The 24,381-nt window shown below is 47.8% G+C and overlaps 2 protein-coding genes across 6 annotated transcripts; both read right to left on the reverse strand.

The window, feature by feature from the left end:
• Positions 1–28: 28 nt before the first annotated feature.
• Positions 29–2,018, reverse strand: FFAR1 (free fatty acid receptor 1). Its single transcript, XM_059666838.1, has 2 exons — positions 1,639–2,018; positions 29–1,249 (listed from the first exon to the last, which is right to left on the reverse strand). The coding sequence occupies exon 2, from the start codon at positions 940–942 to the stop codon at positions 40–42; it is 903 nt and encodes a 300-aa protein (XP_059522821.1). The 5' UTR covers positions 943–1,249; positions 1,639–2,018; the 3' UTR covers positions 29–39.
• A 9,171-nt stretch (positions 2,019–11,189) lies between these two features.
• CD22 (CD22 molecule) lies at positions 11,190–24,049 on the reverse strand. 5 transcript variants are annotated; one of them, XM_059666839.1, is made up of 15 exons: positions 24,005–24,042; positions 23,573–23,621; positions 21,906–21,961; positions 21,303–21,677; positions 19,771–20,076; positions 18,181–18,459; positions 17,793–18,056; positions 16,472–16,729; positions 16,004–16,267; positions 15,659–15,922; positions 14,322–14,418; positions 14,073–14,148; positions 13,788–13,912; positions 13,074–13,158; positions 11,191–12,804 (listed from the first exon to the last, which is right to left on the reverse strand). In XM_059666839.1, exons 3-15 carry the CDS (start codon positions 21,937–21,939, stop codon positions 12,673–12,675), a joined length of 2,559 nt encoding a protein of 852 aa, XP_059522822.1. In that variant the 5' UTR covers positions 21,940–21,961; positions 23,573–23,621; positions 24,005–24,042; the 3' UTR covers positions 11,191–12,672. The 5 variants fall into 5 exon arrangements, with proteins under 5 accessions (XP_059522825.1, XP_059522826.1, XP_059522822.1 ...); XM_059666842.1 differs by lacking the exon at positions 19,771–20,076 and having other exon boundaries at positions 11,190–12,804; XM_059666840.1 differs by lacking the exon at positions 23,573–23,621 and having other exon boundaries at positions 24,005–24,049.
• Positions 24,050–24,381: the final 332 nt, after the last annotated feature.

Consider the following 24,381-nt stretch of genomic DNA (forward strand, 5'->3'; position numbering starts at 1 on the left):
GGGGTTCTGCTGCATGTTCCTGCCCCCCAGCAGAGGCTACTACTTCTGAGATGTACCCCCTTTGATTCTTGTCCCACATGATGTCCCCCGGCCAATCCCCCTTCCCAAGTAGCCGGTCACCAATGGGTTGAGCACCACGCTCCAAGCACCTGTGAGGAGCCCCAGCTTCCTCCAGCGGCCTCCCATGTCGGGGTGCAAGAAGCCAGCCACATTGGAGGCATTGTAGGGTCCCAAGCAGAGCAGCAGTGTGAGCAGTGCCCCGCCAGCCACCCACGCTGCTCTTAGTTTCCGTCTGTGACTCAGGCCTGAGCTGGCCAGTGCCCGGAGGCAGCCCACGTAGCAGAAGGCTGTGATGGTCAGGGGCAGAAAGAAGAGCAGGAGAGAGAGGCTGAGGCGAGCAGGGCCTGCTGAGGCTGGGTCCCAGGCCTCCAGGCAGACTGGAGAGCCATTGACTGGTGTGTTGATGCCTAGGGAGCTGGTGGTATTGTCCATCCAGCCTCCCGGAGCCTCCAACCCAAAGACCAGCCCCAGGTGACAGAGGACAAGGGCCCATATGGCCACACACACGCCCCAGGAATAGCAGGGCCTCCTAACAGCTTGGTAGCCCAAGGGGAAGGCGGCTCCTAGGTAACGGCCAGCACTCAGGGCAGCCAGGAAGCCGCCACCCGCATAGAGCGGAGCAAAGTGGGCCAGGGCAAAGGCAGGACAGAGCGGGGCCGGCAGAGGCCAGGCTCCCGCAGCCAGGGCCTCCACCGCCTTCAGGGGAAGAGAAGCCGCCAGCAATAGGTCTGAGCAGCCCAGGTGGAGGGCATAGACAAGGCTGGGAGTGAGGCGGAGCCGGGCGTGGGCCACAGCGCCCCCAATGGCCAGGACATTGAGTGGGAAGCCCAGTGCAAAGGCGGCCACATAAAGGGCAAAGGAGAGCTGCGGGGGCAGGTCCATGGGGCCCGGTGGCCCAATTGGCTCCTATGCTCACTGTTCCCTGCCCTCAGATCTCAGGCCTGAGGAGGGAAGCTCTGGAGTCACAAACCGCTCAGGGTATTAGAAGCCTTGGGCAGACGGAGGCCCACAGAGGGAAGTGGCAGCCAGTTAGCAGGGGAGCCCGGATGATAAGCGACACCTCAGTCCTCTGCTTTCTTCCCACTGTATCGCCTCTTAAAATACAGAATGTGATCGAGGATTGACAAGAGAAGACAGAACGAAAGCGTGCAGGTCCCAGAAGAGCGAAGGCTGCTTAATTTCTGAGACTCTGGGGAGAGAAGGGGGAGAGAGAATTCAAAACAGAGTTGGGCCCCACAGTACGTGCTTTTCTTAGGCATGGAAGTTAGACTTCTGCTTTCAGTCCCCTGCCCCCAACTCCCTGGGAAGAGAAGCGGCTGCTCCCCCACCGTGGACCACCAGTCCAGCAGTGGAGGGTTGGTGTCAGCTCCTAGCCAAGGGAAGGAGAAGTTGGGGTTTGGGTAGGGTGGAGGTTGTGGCAACCAAAGGGTCCCCCCAGCAGAGAGCCCCAGGGAAGCCAGGTCCCATCGTGTCCACGGGAATGACCTCGCTGATTTCAGGGGCGCCCTGAGCAGGGGTATTTGGGAGTCTGGGGGATAACTGTTGGTGTAGAGAGGAGCCACAGAAAGAAGGACTCACCTCTTAGTGCTGCCAGATGTCTCTGAGGCTCTGGAGTCCCCGTGCTGGGCTGAGGGAGGGTGCCTGGGATGGGCAGTGGGCCGGAAGGGAGAGAAGGGTGGGGTGGCAGGGCCATTAGCTCAAGGCACCAGCAGCCTGGGTGAGCAGCTAATGGGGCATCGCCTGCTGGAGCTGAGGCCAGATGGAAGGAGGTAAGGGTCCAGGATGACGTGAACACAGGAAGGGGAGAGGGCAGAACTGTGGGCTTTTTCTGAGTAGTGAGGAGTGCACAGCCAGCACCTTGGAGGAGCGGGGTTGGTGACACACAACCAGAACACAGCTTCATCTCCCCCACCCCCACCCAGCCTGCTCAAACTTGCTCTCCAGTCCTGGAGGAGCTGCTGGGCAGGCTGCAGGCTCCAGTTGCCTTAGTCCCCACACTGTCTCCAGCGGGTCACTCATATGTGGGATAATTACATAACTGCATCAAGGTGTGGCCTGTGCCCTCCCCCCCGCCCCCCACTGTGCGCAAGTGTGGGCACGTGCTGTGGGGAGCACTCCTCCATTCTCCCTCTCCTTTTGCTCTGGCAGGATACACTGTTTTCTGCCCCTTCCGGTGTTGGCAGGAGGAGGAGGAGGAGAGACAAGGTCTCATTTGGCAGCACTGGAGTAACCGGGCTGCGTGGATGGCAAAGGGGGCTCCTCCTTGGGCACTTGTAAGGACACTGGCCAGCACAGTGCTGGCCCAACCAGCGGCTTAGCTTTCCTCTCTCGGCCTCTGGGAATTCGGCCATTTACCGCCTGTCAGCAGGAAGACCTCCTCAATGAGATTTAAAATGGCCCCAGGTTGTGTTCTCTGTCTCTCTATCTCAGAGTGTGCACGTGTCTCCCTGTCTGTCTGTCTCTATCTCTCTGCTGCCTCAGACTGACAACAACCTTCTGACTTCAGTTTTCTTGGGTGTGTGTGTTGCTCACCAAGCTACTGTGCCCCTCCCACATTCAAAGTCTCTCTAAATAAGTAAATAAGCTTCTTTGGGTGGTTTTCTGGGAGTGCTTCTCACCAGGCTTCAGGTGAGGGCTGCATATCAACAACTACCTCCAAAAAAATAATCTAATTACCTTTTATTACTTCAGTCACTAAATTGATTCCAGGTTGCCTCCCTTGTAAGCCCCCCGGATGTTGTTCAGCCCCTCTCTAGGAATGCAGAAGAATTTGCCACCTGTTGAATAGTATTTTCTCTTTGGAAATCACTGAGAAATTGACAGAACCAAAGGAAAAGGCAAGAGGAGTGCCATTTCACCTCCCGTAACAAGCGTTTGTGAGAGGAGCAAAGCTGGGCACAAAGGGAGACAACAGGTCTTCAAGATCTCTACTCTGGCCCCGCCCACCTGGCGGTTGAGGTCTCTGGCCATTGCCACCTTCTTAGGGGGCCTTCCTTGATCCCTCCATACAAACAGTCCCCTCCCCTGCTCCAGTCTCTCTGCATTCCTCTTGTTTTGTGCTTATTCACAGCACTCACTGTTCTAGACATCAGATTTGCTAGCTCCTCTGCTAGAATGTTGGTCAGTGAGGGCCAAGATTTCTGTCTGCTTTGTCTACTGCTCTTTGCACACATAATAGTGGCTCAGGGAGTTTGAACAGTCAATTGTCTGGGCCCTGGGAGGGTGGTGAGATCTGCAGCTGGATAGCGGGCTGCCTGTGGTCCAGAGTCTGGAGAGTCTGCAGAGGGCTGCGGCCTTAGAGCTCCCCAGCAAACTGCTGTACACACCTCAGCAGTGCCTATTCATAGTCACATCTCTTGGTCAATTGGTCATGAAATAGATTTACGTCAGTGGCCAGGCTCAGGGACAGGAGGAAAGGAATCCACTGGTTGCCAGGAAGCCTGTGTCAGGCCTCATCAGGCTCAGGGCTAACTCCAGCTTCTTTCAAGGGGCCCTGCCCTAAAACCCTTTGGGTACCCCAGAGATTCCCCCAGATTAGGACTGTGTCATATTTTTTCTGCTCTCCAATAACTGGCTCTGTGCTGGATGCATTGACATGTGCTCAGTAAATGTTTGTTGAATGAATGGTTGAATGATACTGGGCCTCATTTTCAACAAGGAACCCCCCAATCCCTTCCCTTCTCATTTAAGCAGTTCTTGGAGTCTCTTCTTCCTCCAGAAAAACTGATGGTACTCACAGGAATTCAAACAGGACAGTTCTTGAGGAAGATGGCAGCCAAATAGGCAGACCTTCCTGGCACCCCCTCTCAGGGCCAGGCTGGAAATACAACTAAATTGGAGAATATTCACCCAGAATTACCAACTGAGGCCCAGTGGAGGAAGAGACCTATATCAAGGAAGGACAGAAAACACCTGGAGACTGGTCGGAAGGATGAGGTGGTGAGAAGAGCTGACGCAGCTTCTGCAGGTGGCAGACCAAGAATGAAGAGGGATCTTTCAGCTATGGGAGCGTTATTTCCCTGAGAAGGTCGAGGCCTGGAATCCAGGCCCTCCTACCCCCCAACCCCACCAAACCAATGGCCACTTTTCCTGAGAGACTATGGCCCATTCCAGTAGCCACAGCTCAGGAAAACGAAAGCCCTGCCCTAGGCGGCACAGCCTGCCACACCCTGCATCTTGACCTTTGCAGAGCAGACAGCAGCAGAGGCCAAGTTTTTAATAGTCTCAGGAACCAGTGACTGGATTAGGGATGGGGCTGTCCACCCTACTATCCCGGGAAGCTGCCTGCTGCTTCCCTCTCACAGGAGAGCTGATAAAACTCCAGGTTTCCAGCTGTTCCCCTGGACTGCATATGAGGATCTCTGCCCAGCTCAGGGCAGGGAAATATTGGATCACTCTCAGAGGAGTAGCTCTGGAACAGAGAAACACACCCGTCACTTTCCCTGACATCTGAATGGCACCTCCTCCTCAGGGGAGACCCAGAGGTCTCCTCCAGACTCCTGATTCTGCCTAAAGCCCTTTCAGAAACAGACTTTCGAGTGATTAAGATTGACAGTTGGCTGGCAGGTGAAGGCAGGCAGAGGTAGAGCCCAGTAACCTGGGGAAGGTTGCTGACCCATCACTGGGCCCTGTACTGCTAATGGAACTGGCCTTAGAGTGCAGCTCCTCCTGCGAGCAGCCAAGTCCTAGGGAGAAAGACACAAACTGTGGATCCCTGGAAATTTCAAACAGGTTGCTGACAGCCAAAGGAGGACAGTTCCTGACAGTGGTTAGCACCTGAGTACCTCCTTGGGAAGCCCAGCATTAGCAGACAGAACAGCCTTGGTCATCAGAAGAGCAGAATCCAAAGGGACCTCCCAGGAGGCACTGAAGTCTGCTGAGATCAATGCCACTTTACTTTTTTTTTCTTTATCTTCTGTGTTTTTCTTCTTTATTGATTATTATTTTAGTCTCTCTTTTTTCTTTTATAGATCTAATTTTCCCTTCCCTTGTCTTACTCTATTTTTTCTTCTTTCTCCTTCTTTCTATTTGCTTTGCCTTTTCCTATTATTTTGTCTATCTGCTTTCTACTCTATTTTCCTTTACATAATTATCTTATTTCTCTTTTCTTTTATACAATTTTCTTTCCCCTATTCTTTATTAACTTTTTTCTTCCATCTTTGCCCTTTCATATTTATTTTTCTTTTCTCCTTTTATTGTACTTTTTCTTCTTTCAAATTTTCTCTTCTTTTGTGGTTGCTTTTGTTGTTATTGTAGGGGCCTTGTATGTTTTTATTTTGTTTTTATCTGCCAGCACCTAGGCAATAGGTTGGATGATGTGGTTGGGGGTGAGCCTCACAGTCAGCCAACGTCAGAGGAGATTCTTCCCAGAAATGGGACAGCAGCATTCAGGACCCATTTATAATGGGAGAGCCCAAGTAACACACAAGTAACCAGCTCAGGGGATTTAAGAAACTGCGCCACTGGGTCCCATAAAATATTTACTACATAAGGCCACCCTGTGAAGACTGGGAGGCATAGCAATTTACTTTAATACATAGAAAAAAATACAAAGGAACAACAAAAATGGGAGACAAAAAACAACCCCCAAATAAAAGAAACGGAGGACACTCCAGAAAGAGAGTTAAACAAAATGGAGGCAAGCAATTTATCAGATATAGAGCTCGTAGTAATGATAATGAATACACAAGGAACTTAGCGAGAATTTCAAGACACTTAGTGGGACTTACAACAGTATGAAACAAGAAGTAGAAACTATAAATAAGACCCAGAGACACAAAAGCATGAACAGACTGGGAAGGCAGGGGAGGGTGGGTGGGAAGAGCTCAATCAATGAACTTGTATGCATATATGCACAACCCATGGACACAGACAATGAGGTGTTGAGGGCCTCAGGGGGAGGGGGAGGGCAAGCAGGATGAAAGAGGATAATGGGGGAAAAAGAAGAACCTATGTAATACTTTCAACAATAAATATTTTTTAAAAAAAAATCAGTTGGAAATGAGGAATAACATAACTGGCATCAAGAATACATGGGAAGGAATAAAAAGTAGGTTAAATGATACAGAAGAGTGAATCAGTGACTTGGAGAACAAGGTAGAAAAAACACAATCAAAGAGCATCAAAAAGAAAAAAAAATTATGCAGGAGGACAGTTTAAGGGAACTTTGAGACATGCTACGTAACAACATTTGCATCATAGGGATACCAGAAGGAGAAGAAAGTGAGCAAGGATTGAGAACCAGGTTAAATAAACAATGACAGAAAACTTTCATAATTTGGTGAAGGAAAAAGTCACACAAGTTCAGGACACACAGAGAGTTTCAATTAAGATGAACCCAAGGAGACTCATTCCAAGACATATCATAATCAAAATGTCAAACATGAAAGACAAAGAAAGTATCTTAAAGGCAGCAAAAGAGAGACAGAAAGTTACCTACAAGGGAGTACCCTTTAGAATGTCAGCTGATTTCTCAACAGAAGGGATTGTCATGAAGTATTCAAAGTGATGAAAAACAAGAACCTGAACCCAAGACAACTCTATCCAGCAAGGCTATCATTTAAAACTGAAGGAAAAATAAAGAGCTTCCCAGACACCGCCCCCCCCCCCAAAAAAAAAAATGCTGAAGGAGTACATTACCATCAAACCAGCATTGCAGGAAATGTTAAAGGGAGTGCTTGAAGAATAAGAATAAGAATAAGAATAAGAATAAGAAGAAGAAGAAGAAGAAGAAGAAGAAGAAGAAGAAGAAGAAGGAGAAGAAGAAGGAGGAGGAGGAGAAGAAGAAAGAGAGAGAGAGAGAGAGAGAGAGAGAGAGAGAGAGAGAGAGAGAGAGAGAGGAACATAAGTAGAAAGAAAAAATGGCATATATAACTACCTATCAATAATAACCTTAAATGTAAATGGATTGAAAGCTCCAGTCAAAAGACATAAGGTGACTGAGTGGATAAGAAAACATGACCCATATATATGCTGTCTACAAGAGACCCACCTCAGAACAAAGATTGACACAGACTGAAAGTGAAAGGATGGAAAAATTTTTTCCATGCAAATGGAAATGAAAAAGAAAAAAGCCGGGGTAGCAATACTTATATCTGACAAAATAGACTTCAAAACGAGGGCCATAAAAAGAGACAAAGATGGTCATTACATAATACAAAAGGATATAACTCTAGTAAACATATATGCACCCAATATAGGAGTACCTAAATATATAAAAACTTTGTTGGAGAACCTTAAGGGAGACATTGACAGGATTACAGTCATAGCAGGGGACTTTAACAACACTGACATCACTGCATGTATCTTCCAGACAAAAAGTTAATAACAACAAAAACAGAGACCTTATATGACACACTAGAACAGATGGATTTAATTGACATTTACAGAATATTCCACCCCAAAGCTGCAGAATATACATTCTTCTCAAGTGCATATGGGAAATTCTGAAAGATTGATCATATATAAGTATAAAAAATAAGTCTCTACAAGTTCAAGAGTATAGAAATCATATCAAGCATTTTCTCAGATCATAATGGCATGAAACTAGAAATTAATTACAATAAAAACACTCAAAAACGTTCAAACATATGGAGGCTAAATAGCATGTTATTAAACAATGAATGAGTTATCAATGAAATCAAGGAAGAAATAAAAAAATACTTCATGGAAACAAATGAAAATGAACACACAACAACAAAAAATCTATGAGACACAACAAAAGCAGTCCTGAGAGGGAAGTTCATAGCATTACAGGCCTACCTCAAGAAACAAGAAAAAGCTCTAATAAACTATTTAACATATCAACTAAACAAATTAGAAAGTGAACAACAAGAAAAGCTCAGAGTAAGTAGAATAAAGGAAATAATAAAGATCAGAGTGGAAATAAATGACATAGAGATTGAAAACACAATAGAAAAGATCAATGAATCCAATAGATGGTTCTTTGAAAAGATAAACAAGTTTGATGAACTTTTAGCTAGACTCATCAAGAAACAAAGAGAGAGGATCCAAATAAGTAAAATCAGAAAGAAAAGAGGTAAAGTAACAACTGTCACCACAGAAATACAAGATTGTAAGAAAATACTATGAACAACTCAAGCTGGACAACATGGACAAAATGGACATATTTCTAGAAAAATACAATCTTCCGAAACTGAATCAGGAAGAATAAAAAAACCTGAGTAGGCCAATAACAATTAATGAAATTGAAGCAGTACTAAAAAGGTCCCAGCAAACAAAACCCCTGGTCAAGACAGATTCACAGGGGGGTTTTACCAAGCCTTCAAAGAACAACCAACATCCATCCTCCTCAAACTATTCCAAAAAATCGAAGAGGAAGGAACACTTCCAAACTCTTTTAGGAGGCCAGCATTATCCTAATTCCAAAACCAGATAAAGACACTACAAAGAAAGAGAATTACTGGCCAATATCCTTGATGAACACAGATACTAAAATCCTCAACAAAATATTAGCAAATCTAATTCAGCAATATAATAGAAGATCATACACCATGACCAAGTGGGATTTACTCCAGGTACGCAGGCTAGTGCAATATTCTCAAGTCACATAAAAAAAATTGAAAGACAAAAATCACATGATCATATCAATAGACACAGAAAAAGCATCCAACAAAATTCAGCATCCATTTTTGATAAAAACTGTCAGCAAAGTAGGAAAAGAGGGATCATACCTCAACATAATAAAGGCCGTATATGACAAACCTACAGCCCACATCATACTTAATGGGCAAAAACTAAAACCATTTCCCCAAGAACAGGAATAAGACAGGGATGTCCTCTTTTACCACTCTTATTCAACATAGTACTGAAGTCTTAGCTACAACAATCGGGCAGGAAGAAAAAATAAAAGGTATCCAAATTGGAAAGAAGGACGTAAAATTGTCATTATCTGCAGATGACATGATATTGTACATAGAAAACGCTAAGGACTACACAAAAAACTTCTAGATTTAGTAAATGAATTTGGCAATGTAGCAGGGTACAAAATTAACACCCAGAAATCTATGGCTTTTTTATACACCAATAATGATCTCTCAGAAAGAAAAACTTAAAAAATAATCCCATTTACTACTAAAGCAACAAAATTAGGAAAATTAGAAATAAACTTAATCAAGGAGGTAAAAGACTCAGAAAACTAAAGGACATGAAAAAAGAGATAGAAAAAGATATAAAGATGTGTTCATGGACTGCTAGAGTTAACATAATTAAAATGGCCATACTACCCAAAGCAATCTATAGATTCAATGCAATCCCTATTAAAATACCATTAGCATATTTCACAGAGCTAGAACACATACTCCAAAAATGTATATGGAATTTAAAAAGACCCTGAATAGCAGCAGCAATCTTGAGAAAGAACAAAGTTGGAGGGATCACAGTATCAGATATCAAAGCCACTGTAATAAAAACAGCCTGGTCCTGGCACAAGAACAGGCATATATACATCAATGGAATAGAACAGAGAACCCAGAAATCAACCTAAGCCACTATGTTCAATTAATATTTGACAATGGAGGCAAGAGAATACAATGGAGCAAAAATATTCTCTAAAGGGTGTTGCGAAAACTGGACAGGTACATGCAAAAAAAATGAAACTAAACCACCAAATTACACCATAGACAAGAATAAACTTAAAATGGATAAAATACTTAAATGGAATAAGCTCAAAATGGATATAATACAAAGTCATGAAACCATCAAATCCTAGGAAAAAAACCATAGGTAACAAAATGTCAAACATCTCATGTAGCAGAATTTTCACAGATATATTGCCTAGGGGCAAGAGGAACAAAGGAAAAAATAAACAAATGGGACTATATCAAACTAAAAAGCTTCTGCACAGCAAAGGAAACCAGCATCAAAATGAAAGGGGAACCCACTTCATAGGAGAACATATTTGCCAATGACACATAAGGGGTTAGTTTCCCAATATGTGAAGAACTCACACAACTCAACAAAAGGAAGACAAATAATCCAATTAAAAAGTGGGCAGGCGATCTGAATAGACACGTCTCCAAAGAGGACACACAGATGGCCGGGAGGCATATGAGAAAATGCTCAGCGTCACTAATCATCAGAGAGACGCAAATTAAAACGACCATGAGGTACCACTTCACACCTGTCAGAATGATTATCATCAATAAATCAACAAAAAACAAACGCTGGCAAGGAAGTGGAGAAAAAGGAACCCTTGTACACTGAGAATACAGACTGGTACAACCACCATGGAAAACAGTGTGCAGTTTCCTCAAAATATTAAAAATAGCCTGGCCAATGCTGCTCAGTGGTTGAGTATCGACCTATGAACCAGGATGTCACTGTTTGATTCCAGGTCAGGGCACATGCTGGGGTGTGGGCTCCATCCCCAGTGCGGGGCATGCAGGAGGCAGCTGATCAATGATTCTCTCTCATCATTGATGTTTCTATTTCTCTCTCCCTTCCTCTCTGAAATCAATAAAATATATTTTTTTAAAAATTAAAAATAGAACTGCCATTTGACCCAGTGATCCCACTTCTAGGAATATATTCTAAGAAGCCTGAAACACCAATCAGAAAGGAATATATGCACTCCTATGTTCATAGCAGCACAATTTACAATAGCTAAAATCTGGAAACAACCCAAGTGTCCATCAGTAGATGAATAGGTAAAAAAAACTGTGGTTCATGTGGTACACAATGGAATACTATGCAGCAGTAAAAAAGAAGGATCTCTTACCCTTGAGATAGCATGGAGGGACCTGGAGAGTATTATGCCAAGTGAAATAAGCCAGTCAGAGAAAGACAACTATCACATGATCTCTTATATGTGGAATCTAATGAACAAAATAAACTGACAAACAAAATAGATCCAGAGACATTAAAGTATGCAACAGACTCAAGTATTTCAGAGGGAAGCCGGGAAGTGTGGGGGTGGGGGTAGGGTGTGGGGGAGGGATAGGAAGAGATCAACCAAAGAATTTATATGCATATATGTATAACCCACAGACACAGACAGTAGTGTGGTGAAGGCCTGGGGAGGGGGTGGTAATACTTTCAACAATAAAGATAAAGTACAAAAAACCAAAAATAAAGTGGGGACAAAGTAGGCTGATAAGAAATCGGTGCCTCACTCTGTGTAATTGTGAGGATGAGCAGAACCTCCTCTTCTCTTTGAGAGCTTTCAGGTATTGAGCAGACAGGAAAGGGGACAGGGAAGAGAGGTGGATTAACCACACGTTCTTGCTCCTATGGAGAATGGGCCTTTGCCCGTTGGCATAAGCAGGAGAATGGGAGGGGAGAGATCAAACCTGACAAATGGAGGGAAGTTGCAAGGACCTACTGGAAAGTCAGAATTAGCAAATGCGATAGGGAACTGGTGGGGCGACTGCGGGAGGTAGAAAAGCTAAGGTTTCTCAGGGCAGCAGGCCTTCGAGGAGCTCTTAGACAGCTTGGATTGTAAAGGAACTTGGCAGGGTCACTCTTGAGAATAGCTGGGAGTAACGGGTTGGCTTCCCCTTTTTGCATTCTTCAAGAGATGCAAATAAGACGGGACTTTGGTTTCAGGGACTTTTGGCTATTGCATAAGGCTTCTCATAACGGGACTCAAGCAATGTAAATTATACAGCACTTCCTACACTGAACCACCTGCACAAAAACTGAGGCTCAAATAAGCAGATGAACTTCGCCCAAGATGGCTTGGCTAGAGGGGGCAGACAGAGGGGGCAACAGTGGGCTCTTTGCAACAAGATAACAGACTTTTCAGTCTGCTGATTTAATCATGAAATTACCTTGACTCCTGTCCCTTTTCCTTAAGCCCCATTCATGAGGCCATCCCACATCTCTGTCCTCCTCTGATACCACAGACCAGAATTAGCTCACTGATTCTTTGAAATAATACCAAGACATTTTTATTGTGCAACTCCGTGCTTGTTACATGTTTGTTCACACAGGTGTATGTCTCACACCACCAGCCCCTGAAGGTGGGCTGCAGCCGCGTGGTCCTCTCCGTGGAATGCCTCGCTGACATAGAGAGAAGTCAGGGCCAGGTAGTTCCTCTTTCTACCTCATTTCTGTTCCTTTCTCTGGACATTGCTCCAGATAGATTAGGCATAAGATTAGTGAGTGGGGCTCTTAGAGTGGGGCGGATGGGTGGGGTGTTAAGGAGATGGGGAGGGAAAGAGGAAAAGCTAGCGACCAGCTGATCTCCACAGGGGTACAGACAGCTGGGGGCGGGTGTTGGAGGGGGTGGGTGGTGGCAGACGGTTGGGGAGGAGCAGGGGGATTTGTACAGTGCAGGCTAGGTGTTCAGATGATTTTCTGGGACGGAAGGAGCGTGGGACAGGACAGGGCCAGGCCTTTTGGATGGTTGAGGTTACAATGCTGAGAGGGAAGACTGTCTCATGTCCAAAGTTCTCTGTACCGACTGGGGTGCAGTAATTGTGTGTGTACGCACGTATGTGCATGTGTGTGTGTGTGTGTGTGTGTGTGTGTGTGTGTGTGTGTGTGTGTAAGGAGAGGTTGTGTAACTTCTCAACTGAGCAACAGTGACTGCAGGCGACATGACTATACCCGACAGCCCCTAGGCACCTCCAGCACAGCCACTTGGATCCATTAGTGCTTTAGGGTCACGTACTCCACTCCTTCCTGTCTCAGAGGCCGCTCCCCAAGCCCCAAATGAACCAGCTCCGAGTAATGTATCCCATCGTCTTCTGGAACATCTGGAATCACGTTCTCATAGTCGCCCTGAGAAAGCCACATCACGGTCAGCGTGGCTGACCCACTGTTTTCTCTCCTTGACTCCACAGGGGAGAGGGGGTCAAGAGCCCAAGCAGGAACCCTCTTATTCAGAAACCAGCTGCCTTTGGCATCTCAGAGTGGGAGGTGCTGGCCCTGTGCCTGGACTGCCTCCCCAGTACCCAGCCTTGACACCGCTGAGACCACCCAAGCCTCCCCGCCTGGGGCTCACACTGAGGCCGGGTCCTCCACTCCCTCCTTCCACACCGCCCTCTTACCACTCGAGGCTTCTGCACCACCGAGTAAGTGACCGTGTTGTCCCTGTTTAGGGAAGGTCTGTGCACCTCTGGGGTCCCTGCATCCCTGAGAGGAAAGGCAGATAGATGACCACAAGTGAAGCATTTCTTATGAATTCTGCCCCTTCTTTTAACTCCGTAGACCCCAAGAGCACCCCAGCCTCTCAGCCCTTTATGTGTACGCCTAATGCTCACAGTAGGAGCTAACTTGTCAAACGAGTGAGTACCACAGCCTTAACCTAGGTCAGTGATGGCGAACCTATGACACACGAACTCATTTTTTTGGTTGCTTTTTCTTTGTTAATTGCCATTTAGATACATAAAATAAATATCAAAAATATAAATCTTTGTTTTACTATGGTTGCAAATATCAAAAAATTTCTATATGTGACACGGCACCAGAGTTAAGTTAGGGTTTTTCAAAATGCTGACACGCCGAGCTCAAAAGGTTTGCCATCACTGACCAGGTGATAGAGACTGACTCTGGGCATACATTCTCCTGGCTGGAAGGAGCAGGTCCAGTTCCTGAGACCATTACTTACCAAAGGGGGTGGGTTGTCATGGAGCTGGAATGAGGAAATGGGAACATGGTGGTGCTTGGCATGGGCTTGGCACAAAGATGGCAGGTGAGACATGGGCTTTCCCTCCCACAGCCCTCCCAGGGTGCAGATGTCACCCTCCCGGTCCCCTCAGTACCCAATCCTCGGTGGGTCCGTCTCGCCGACAGGGAAGCGCAGCGTCGCATAGCTGATGGAATCTTCCACCATCGGATTGTAGCAGCCCAGGGACTGGGGGCCTTCAGGGAGGGGGGCTCTTCTAATCTGCATGAGGGACAGGGTCTCAGCTCTCACCCCTCCTTTCCCCACCACAGTTCCCTTCCCCAGGAGGCTGACAGCCCAGGCTTCTCCACAGCACTCTTCATCGCCCCCTTGCTTCTTTGACTTCAAGGTCTGCCTGCACTTGGTCTTTCTTCCATCCTACCTTGTTATTCCTCACAAAGAAGCTCTGCCCACTGGAATTTTCCTGAGGCCCTTGCTGGCTCTGAATCCTCTTCCAGCTAAGAAATAAAGACCCACTCAGTGAGGAGCAAGGGACGGGGACAGGACCCTGTGGAGTGGGTGAGCTGGGTCCTACAGGACTGAGTAACTGGAGTTACTCCCTGGAATGGGCTGAGGGACGGAGGAGGGAAGGCAGAAGGAAGAGAAAGGGAGGGCAGTGTGAGGAGCTCACCTTCCCTGAAACCTGACTCCCAGGAATGCCAGGAAGAGGATGACCAGGCACAGCCCCAGTCCCAGGGCCACTCGCCGGCTGATGGTCTGTGGGCTATCTGTGGGGAAAGGAGGACCCTCCATTGAGGACATGGTCTCAGTCAGATACCAGCCCACCCTGCCCTGGACATTCGCCTGGAGGGCATCCTGTCCTTTCTCCTGCCTGATCTCCACCAGTGAGGACACAGTGCAGACGAAGAGAGAGACTCCAGTCCCTGCCCTCTGGACCTGCTGTTAGGAGGTCCTGTTTGTGACAGGCAGGGCACACGCGAAGCACGGAAGCCTCATAAATAAGTACCACTTCTTCAGAGGGCGCTTGGCCTTACTATGAGAACTTCACAAAACTGTCCCTGCACCCAGCAATTCCATGTAGGAATTTATCCTGCAACTATCCTTGCAGGGGTGCCCTGAGCAAGAGACTGCACACGCGTGAGAAGGGCACTAAGCAGCATCCACACACCGGAATGCAGCGTGGCCTTCAGGAAAAGAGACAGGCCTCCGGGGGAGACCAGGGGACATGCTTTTAGACAGTGCTGCATTTCAAAGTAACACGCGCAGGCTATTTCCTTTTAGTGCGCCGTTTTGCAGGCAATAATCCTCTAAATTTAAAAACATAGCTCCAATCATAGATCTGAATGAAGCATAATAAGTAAAAAAAAATATCTTCCCTATGTTTCCAGACACCCTCTGTATGCACTCTCCAAGTGGTGTTATTACATTGGGGGGGGGGGGGGAGTGGCAGCGGGGAGATTCAGGGCAAAGTGTGAGCCCTGCTACCATTTGTGTAAGGAAGGGTGTGTAGGCACCGATGGACAGATGCACACTGTGCACATACAGAATCCTCTGAGGAGACGTAAATCGCTGCCAACAGTGAAGGCTTTGAAGAAGAGGGCAGAGTTCTCAGGGAGCAAGAAAGGAGAGGTATTTCCACTATGTACCCTTTCATGCTGTTTTAGGCTTTTATCAGGTACTTGTATGGTTTAAAAAAAACACTCAAGTTTCAAAAGATAAAAACAAGGGTGAGACAGAGAGAGGGACCCCGTAGGAGCTCAGGATGTCTGGAAGGTGGAAGCAGCCTGCCAGGGAATCCTCCTGGAGAGAGTCAGGAGAGACTGGGCGGGAGGAGGGAGCCAGGGAGCTGTGTGCAGCAGGGTGTGCCTTTGAGCACACAGGTTGGGCTGGCCTGGCAGGATAGGGAGGGAGAGGAGAGGGAAGAAGGGGTAGGTGGTCTGGAATTCAGTCTCGGGGCAAAACCACAGGAGTGGCCAAGGCCAGAGAAGAAGAGGGAAGGGGCCTTACAGTAGACAGTGAGGGTGCTAGGGGGCGACCGGTCCACACCCAGTCGGTTGCCCCCCTGGCACCAATAGGCGCCTGAGTGCTGGACCTTCACAGGATCCAATCTCAGCTTCTGATGATCATGGTGGAGGTTCTGGTTATTCCAGTCAAACCAGGTGTAGTGGGAGATGGGAGGGTTGGCATCACTCTCACACGTCAGGACTGCTTTCTTCCCCTCCATCACACTGTCTTTAGGGCTAATGGACACCCGTAGCCTCCTAGGTGCATCTGTACGAAAAAGCAAAATCAGGATCCGGGTAGCCAGTTACCTGCCCTTCTCTGCTATTAGGGCCAGGCCCAGCCACTCACACAGCACTGGGAGCACCAAGGCCTCGGATGTGCTCTGTCCTATGGAGTTGCTGACCACGCAGCTGTAACTTCCAGCATCTTCCGGGGAGATGGAGCCAAAGCTCAGTTCCCTTCCTTCCTTCAGAAAGATCCCATTCTTCTTCCAGAAGAAGTGGACGTCCGTGGGACGGCTGCTAGAGAAGTTACATCGGAGGAGGACTGCGTGTCCGGAGTGAATCTCAGAACGGGGGCCAATCCACAGGACCTTGACATCTCTGGGGGCATCTGGAGAGCAAGGGCCTCGGTCCGACTTCTTGGGTCCCATTTTATCCTCCTGCCCCAGGAGTTCCTCTCCCCTTGGTGCTGAGGCCTGACTCTTACCCCCTCAATTCTCTGTAAAGACTCTTGTCCAGGCTTCTGGCTCCTCCCCCTTAGAGCCCCATCTCCCACCCAAGCCACCTCCCAGATGGCCCTGCCCGGGTCACTCACACTGGACCTGCAGGCTGACAGGTTGAGCCCACGAACACCACAGGTTACAGGCTGCACAGGTGAATGGCATGGCATTCCAGGCAACTTTTTGAATCCTTAGCACCCCAGGTACTAGCTCTTTCCAGGAGCCGTGGGGACTCCATTCATATCTGGTAACGCTAGGGTTACTGGAATTATAGTTACAGAACAGGGTCACATTGTCTCCTTCTCGAATTGGTGTAGGATTTTGAATCACCATGGTTACCTCCTTGGGGGAATCTGGGAGGAAGTGAGAGAAACGGGTGAAGAAAAGTCAGCTGGTCGTAATACCTATTCCTTCCAGCATTCACGTAGTTCCTAAACTAACCATAGGAAGGCTCGTGCTTCCTTCTTGCATCTGTGTTAGGACAGAAACCCTCCCCTTCTTGTCTGGCCTGGCTGTGTTAGAGGCAGGATGGAGCAGCGGTTAGGAGCACAGCTCTGACAGAGAACATGTGGTGCTGTTTGTGGGTCTTTGCAAGGGTCTGGCACACACAGCTGGGTGGCTGCAGCATGAGTGTTAGTAAAAATGACAACAATAATAATAATAATAATAATAATAATAATAATAATAATAAGCCCAGCTCTGAAGCAAGGCTGCTGGGCCCTATCACTTAGAACTGTGTGACCATGGACTGCAGGACTCAGTTTACTTATCTGTCAAATGAGGTCCTAAGAATATCTAACCTCATGGGATTGTTGCCAGGACAAAATAAGATGATGTCCTTAAAGCAGTGTGGTGTGTAGTAAACACTTAATAAGAATTGGTGCCACTGCTGCTATCACATATCAGGCGATATATCTAGATGTTCAAGATCTGGGCATTCCCATCAGCGTATTTGGTCCAGATGATAATGTTCCTGGGTCCAAGGATGAAAACTATGGATTCTCTTTGTCCTGGGCTTGACTCAGTGACAAGATTAACTGTGTTAAATAAGGTCTGATGATGGAGAGGTAATGACACGTTTTGCCTCAGTTCTCCTTGAACACTTCAGAACCCCTTCTGGGACACAGCCACTGCTTAGTGATGCCAAGTCTCTGTGTCCCTCAAGGGACCCTGGCATCGAGCAGTATATTCGTTCAACAAACATCTACTAAGCACCTACCACCAGCCAGACCCTGTTCTGGTGCTGAGAATACAGCTGTGAACAACAGCAGAACACCCAAGGAGCTTACATGTCAGGAGGCCCTGGCTTCTGCTTGCTGTCCACCCTAGGACCCAGGAATGCCCTGCACTCATCTGCTTCCTCCTCCACCCACATCCCTCTTCTCCCTCTAGGACCCAAAGGCTCTGACTACTCACATTGGACATCCAACTCAGCATCCTGGTCAACGTGTCCACGACCAATACTGTTTTGTGCTATGCAGTAATAATTCCCAGCGTGCCTGAGGCGGACCTGTGGGATCTCGAAGGTCTCATCTGTCCCTCTCCACACTTCATTGCTATTGTGATACCAGGTATAATTGGTTGGAGGAGGATTGGCCTGTGATATACAAGTCAGCTTTACACTAGTTCCCTCCTTAGCTGGTGAGGAGAAGATCTGAACCCTGGAAGGTTCTGGAGCATCTGGAAAAAGGGGCAGAGGCAAGTGGGGGAGTTGAGCAGAGGCCTTTGCTGCTGACCTCTTAAGGGCCTTGGTTCCACCCCACTAACTCCCTGCCTGCCCTTCCACAGCTCCCAGGAGGCTCACAGTGCACTTGGAGGACCACTTCTGATGTTGCTGAGCCCACATCGTTGCGGGCCTGGCAGTGATACTTTCCACGCATCTGTTTGGTCACTTTAGGCAGAGTTAGCTTGAGAATCTTCTGCTCCCTCTGCAGTGTCTCCTGCTCTGTCATGGGGATTCCATCCTTGAGCCAGGAAAGAGTCTGGTACTCTGGGTAGCTGCTGATGACCTGGCACGTCATGGTCACCGGGTCATCCTCTGTTACATTGACTTCTTTGGGACTAACCTCCAACTTTGGGGAGTCTGGAGGGGCAGAGGGATAGTGAGGGATGAGAAAGGGAATTCTTAGAGAGTGTAAAGCAGTGAGAAGTTGTAGAGCATAAAGTTGTATAGCCACTTCTTCTGATAAAGCAGTGGCCTGTGTATAGTGTGTGGGGTGTGCAGCCTTGTCAACAAGCATGGGCTGGCAACCATCACAGCCTCCTAAATCCTGTCTCTGCTCCTCCCACTCCCAGTCCCTGCAAGTCTGGTCTCCCCAGCAGCAGCAGCATTCCTAATACTGTCAATCAAACCTTGTCACTCCCTTGCTTGAAACCATTCAGTGGGGTCTAAAACCTGACTGCTGCCTACAAGCTCAAGTGCCCTGGTCCCTCTCGACTATCCTTTCCTACACTGGGCCCCTCAGACATAGTGCTGGGGCTCTGTGGCCCCTTGTTTGTCACAGATAACACTACGTTCCTACTTTAAAAATTTCTCCTCATTCTTTCCTCTTCCTGGAATCTTCTCAAAAAAATATGCCTGCCTCAGTCCCTCCCTTCACTCAAACCTCAGCACAAGTTCACCTGCGTCACAGAAGTCTCCCTCTTTCCAAGCCCTGCTTTAGTTTTTCTTAATACACTTAGCACTACCTACTGTTATGAACTCTATTTCTTTGTTGATCTCTTTTTGCTTGTCTTTCCCACTGCAATGCTAGCTCCACACGGGCAAGAATTTCGCTCACTGCTATCTTCCCAGCAGCCATAATGAGGCCTTGCACCTAGTAGGTTTGCAACAAATATCTATTGAACGAATGAATGAATGATGAAAAAAAAAAATCCCTCCCCTCTCCCCAAAGAACAATAAAACCTAACCAGACGATCCCAAAATCATGTCATGGCTGGAGGATAGATTAAAATATTTTATTCTGACCAGGGATGGGAAACATCCTGCTCACAGGCTGTATAAGGCCCATGAAATCATTTGGTCTGGCCCTGCCAAGGCATTAGGGGTGAGGTAATTAAATGTTTGACCAAATATAGCAGCTGATTTTTAAGTTGATAATTGTGTATGGCCCACAAATTATGTTATAAATATCCAAATGGCCCTCAGCAGAAAAATGGTTCCCTACTCCTATAAGCAGATGCTGAAATGAGTCAGTTTCCAGATATACCAGGGCTGACCACAGGGATGGTGGGGGAAGGAACCCAGCTCAGTTGGACCACTCCCGGCTCTGGGGCCCACAGACTGATTATGCTTCCTTCCGTGGAGGCTCATGCTACCCTGGGTGCTCACTGAAGGGTTGGGAGGAGAGGACAAGTTCCTTGTCCTTCCCATAGGAGCATTGGAGAGACTCACGCTTCACATCTAGCCGCACCGTTTCCTGAGAGAGCAGCCCATCTTCTGTGTCATTCCAGACCTGGCAGGTCAGCTTCTTGCCATGGTGAGTCCACTGTGGCTGCAATGTGAGCTGGCTCTGGGTGAAGATAGTCTTGGTGGTCAGGGAAGTCAAGGGGACAGAGGGATGTTGACGTGACTCTTCCAGGAGCCACCGGAACTTGATCTGGTACTCAAAGCAGGCAAAATTCAGCATGCAGGTCAGAGTAACATCTTGGGACTCCCAGATTTCTGGAGGGAGCTCAATGCGAGGTGGAGGAGCCGTCTCTGCAAAAGAGTAGAGACCATGCTGGCAGCCTGGAAAACAGGACTGCTGCGTACCAGCCCTCACACCTGGCTTTAGATGCTCTGGCCCAAATAACCCTTCAGGATCCCCTTACTAGTCCACCCACCTCTCTCCAGGCCTGCTTTGAATCACTTTTGTTCAGTGAAAGCATCCTCTGAAAGGTCTTGCAAGTGCTGAACCTCCTTAGAATTACACGTCATATTTTGTGCTTATTTTATTCTACTCCCAAATGTTTGCTTTCTAAATGTTTTCAAAAAATAATAAATAATAAATGCTTTCAAGATCGTTCTCCCATCACCACTAAATGAATTTTACCAGTTTAGCTTAACATGCATTTCTTAGTTTTGACAACAAGCCTGCACTAATGGCCTCGCTATTGGAGGCGCAACTAACAGCACTCCTGTCAGAGGCTCCTCTGGTGGAGCAGGACGGTGGACAACCGATCCTGGCTCTCCCGGGGCTGGGCTACCCTCCAACTGCAGGGTCTGAAGCTACATCTCTTACTCCAAACATAGGGCTGCCTAGTCCCCCCACCAAGACAGGCTATAAAACGGAGTGAGCACATGCCCCAGGGGAAGGCCTCAGATCTGTGCTTTATCTGCCCCTACACATGTCATTTATCTATGAAGGGCCAGTTAGCATTAATCACCGATATTAACACATTGCAAGATTTTACTTAAAAATCTAGAGTTTTCCCTTGAAAAATCAGGTCACCTGGCATCCAGACTGCAGAATGGGCAGAAGCTGGGTGGCAAGTGGGTGCTTGAGGAGGAACAAGAGCGCAGGGGTGAGGTAATTAAATGTTTGACCAAATATAGCAGCTAATTTTTAAGTTGATAATTTTTTATGGCCCACAAATGATGTTCTAAATATCCAAATGGCCCTCTGAAGAGAGAGGGAGACACACACACACACACACACACACACACACACACAGCAAGACACAAACCCTACCCCACATTTACTCTTCTCTGCCCCAGATCTTTCCTCCTCCTCCAGCTCCACAGTCACCCCAGAACCCAAGCACCAAGAGCGCATGCTCCAATTTGGCCACAGCCCATTGTCTTGTGCTGCTGAGTCACTCATTGGCACCCCCTGCCTGGCCTCTGTAGGCCACCTGGTTGTCAGGCCCTGTCCCAGGAGGTGGTGTTTCCCACTTCCCTCCTACCCTTGCCTGAGGTAGAGGACACCATGCCCAGGGCCTTACTGGAGACGTTGAGGACTATTTTCTCCATCCACTTTCCACTCTTCGATGTCATCCTCAGCCCCAGCTGACCGTTGTCTTGGGCTTTTACAGGGTGGATGCGAAGGGTGCAGTTGGATTTGTTGTCTCCCAGGAATTTCACTCTTTCCGGAGAGACAGGCATCTGTGACTTTGTACTCTCATAGAGGATTGTCCCATTGTAGCCCTTGGTCTTGTCGTCAAACACATAATTCTGGTACACAGTCAGGTTTTCCAGGACCATTCCATACCCTGGGATTGTGTAGCGGCAGGGAATCCAGACACAGGCTCCCTCCCAGGCATAGAGGGTGGCCGGGTGCTCAAAGTTCCATGTGCTTGAGTTTGAAAAAGCCAAGTATTCTGAAACCCACCACAATGATCAGAAAGCATTATTGAAGGACATGGAGAACTTTCAAAGGAGTAAAGAATCCCCTCTGAAGAGAGAGGGACACACACACACACACACACACACACAGCAAGACACAAACCCTACCCCACATTTACTCTTCTCTGCCCCAGATCTTTCCTCCTCCTCCAGCTCCACAGTCACCCCAGAACCCAAGCACCAGCCCAGACCACAATCCTTACCGAGGAGCAGGAACAAGGGGCCAAGGAAATGCATGGTGTTGTGTCTAGGCGGGAGCCTGGGGCAGAAAGAGTGTGTTTTTGAGCCACCTGGTCGCTTACTTCTTCTTAGACGACTTTTCTTGCTCATTTACTGAGTTCCAGCCCCTTGTCCCTGATCCCGGGAAGCCCATGTCTGGTTGCATAGAGGGATGTGGGGCTCTGGTGCACATTGGGCTTCTTTGGTATGCTATGCCTCTCTCATCAGTCCGAGATCCTTGCAGGGCTAGTCTCAATCTCTCTTCCCAGCACTCCTTCCTTTCTTACTTCCATCTACCCACCAATCCATCCATGCATCGTCTATCCATCCATGATTGTATAAACTTCCTGCCTAGCCCTTGGGCTTTGAATAGCACCAGACGACTGAGCACTGCAAGTCCCAGGCTATAGGAAACTTGGAGCTCATTTTGGGGCAACTAGTGAAGAATTTACATAGGGAAGAGACATGACCTAATAGTTAAGTATGATATCAGGAGAACATTTAAAGGGGTCTGAGAAGACTTAGAAGTCCAGGGGTCCCTCTCAGATGCCTAGGGGCTGGGTAGGAAACATAAAGCAACCAGGTGGTTCTGGGTCTAGCCAATTGTGGCCAAGTGGGACTGTGGGCTCAGCACAACCTGATCTTCCACTGTTTTAAGAGAAGCCAAATTGCCATGTGAAATATCCTGCTTAAAAACATAAACAAGCAGCCTGTCTGCACCACAGACAGTCTAAGGACTGCCAATGTTCAACATCTCTCTCTCTCTCTCTCACTCTCTCTCTCTCTCTCTCTCTCCCCCCCCCCCCTTTCTCTCTCTCTCCCTCTCTCCAGTGAGCTGGCCACCACCTTACTATACTTTTACAAAGTTACATTTACATAAAGTTAAATTTAAGTCTTAATTTGCATGGCTGTGCCCTCAATGCTGTCCCTGGGGAGTCAGGCAGGATGTGTCCACAGAGTGTGTCTCCTTTCTCAGCACAGATCCGTGCCCCTCCCACCCGCCCAGCCAACATTTCCCACACATCAGTGTCCCCCACCCCCCACCAGCTATGTGGCTTCTGCCAAAGGCTGTTGGGTATGCAGTACCTGGTGTGCTGAAAGCATGAAGGGGTCTGTCCCCAGGGGTAGTGGCTGTGCTGGCTTGGCCCAAGCAGGGATTAGGGGTAAAGGTTCTGAACGGGTGCAGTCTCTCCAGGCAGAGCTGACACCAGCTCTGTAGGCACTAGTAGTGTTACACACACACAAAAAAACTTCAAGGTCAGATTCATTTGAGAGAAACTGGGTTTAAAAAGTTAAATAAGACTTTACTGCAGGCCTTTCAATCAATGGAGGGGGGTAGGGAATGGGGAGTCCATGGGGGAGGGGGGAGTGTCATACATCTCCCAGCATGGGGTTAGGGTACATACTTCTTTAGCCATGGGGACTACTTTACATTTTCCATGAAAAACTCGGCAGGGTTGCAGGGTCAGTGTTTTTAGAGATGCACTTTGGGTCCCCTTTGAGTTTCCACAAGGTCTGTGGCAAGGGCCAGATTCCATGCAAAGACTAGCCTTCAGCAGCTGGGCCACTGTGCCACCAGCCAGCATCCACCCTCTCATTGAGAACTGGCTTAATAATTGCAGGATGAATGGGAGAGGGGCTGGGTGCTTACCTGAAGGAGCTCCAGAAAGTCTCTGGGGCACAAGAAGTGGGCTCCAGGCCTGGAATTGAAAGGCTGCTAAAGCATGGTGGAGTGTGGAGGCTAGGGACAGTAGGCATTAGGCACAAAGACTCAGGACAAGGCTACACTGTTCAGGACCTCAGAGCCAGCCTCCCTGAGTTCATTCTTCCCTCTTGGACATCCAGTGACCAACCTATTCTCAGAGGTTCACCAAGCCCAGCAGGGGAGATGCTCAAAGACAGGCCTCTACAACCTGCTATAACACAGCAAGAGAGGGAGAGGGTCCCATTGTACCACCAACCCCAAGAACTGTACCTGGCACACAGTAGCTGCTCTATACTTGCCTGTTGAATGCAAAAAAAACACAAAAAAACAAAAACAAAAAAAAAACACACAAACCACCAAAACAAAAATAGTTTTTACCTGTTTCCTGGTGTCTTCTCTCTTCAGAGACCCTGGCAGCATCTGAGAGTGAAAGGAGAAGCACAGTGAAGTCTTCAGTAACTAATTTTCACCCTTTGGACACACCCCCTGCCTCTTAGTGGCTCTGAAGGTGACTAAGAGGCATGATGATCTGGGAAGTGGGGAAAAGAGGCAATGAAGGGGATATAGGCTTGGAGCCAGTTTGGAAGGAACACTCAAATGTCTGTGGTCAGTTTTTTCTCAGTGTATGGAGTTTCTACATCAGATGAGTGTCAGAGTGAGCTCCTCCACAAGTTCCCCTGCATCCAGCTCTTAGGAAATGACAATGACTCAATCCAAGCAGATTAGAACTGTCAGCCTGCTGGAAAAGGCACAGG

This window comes from Myotis daubentonii, chromosome 15 (assembly GCF_963259705.1).
Source record: "Myotis daubentonii chromosome 15, mMyoDau2.1, whole genome shotgun sequence".
Lineage (NCBI taxonomy): Eukaryota > Metazoa > Chordata > Mammalia > Chiroptera > Vespertilionidae > Myotis > Myotis daubentonii.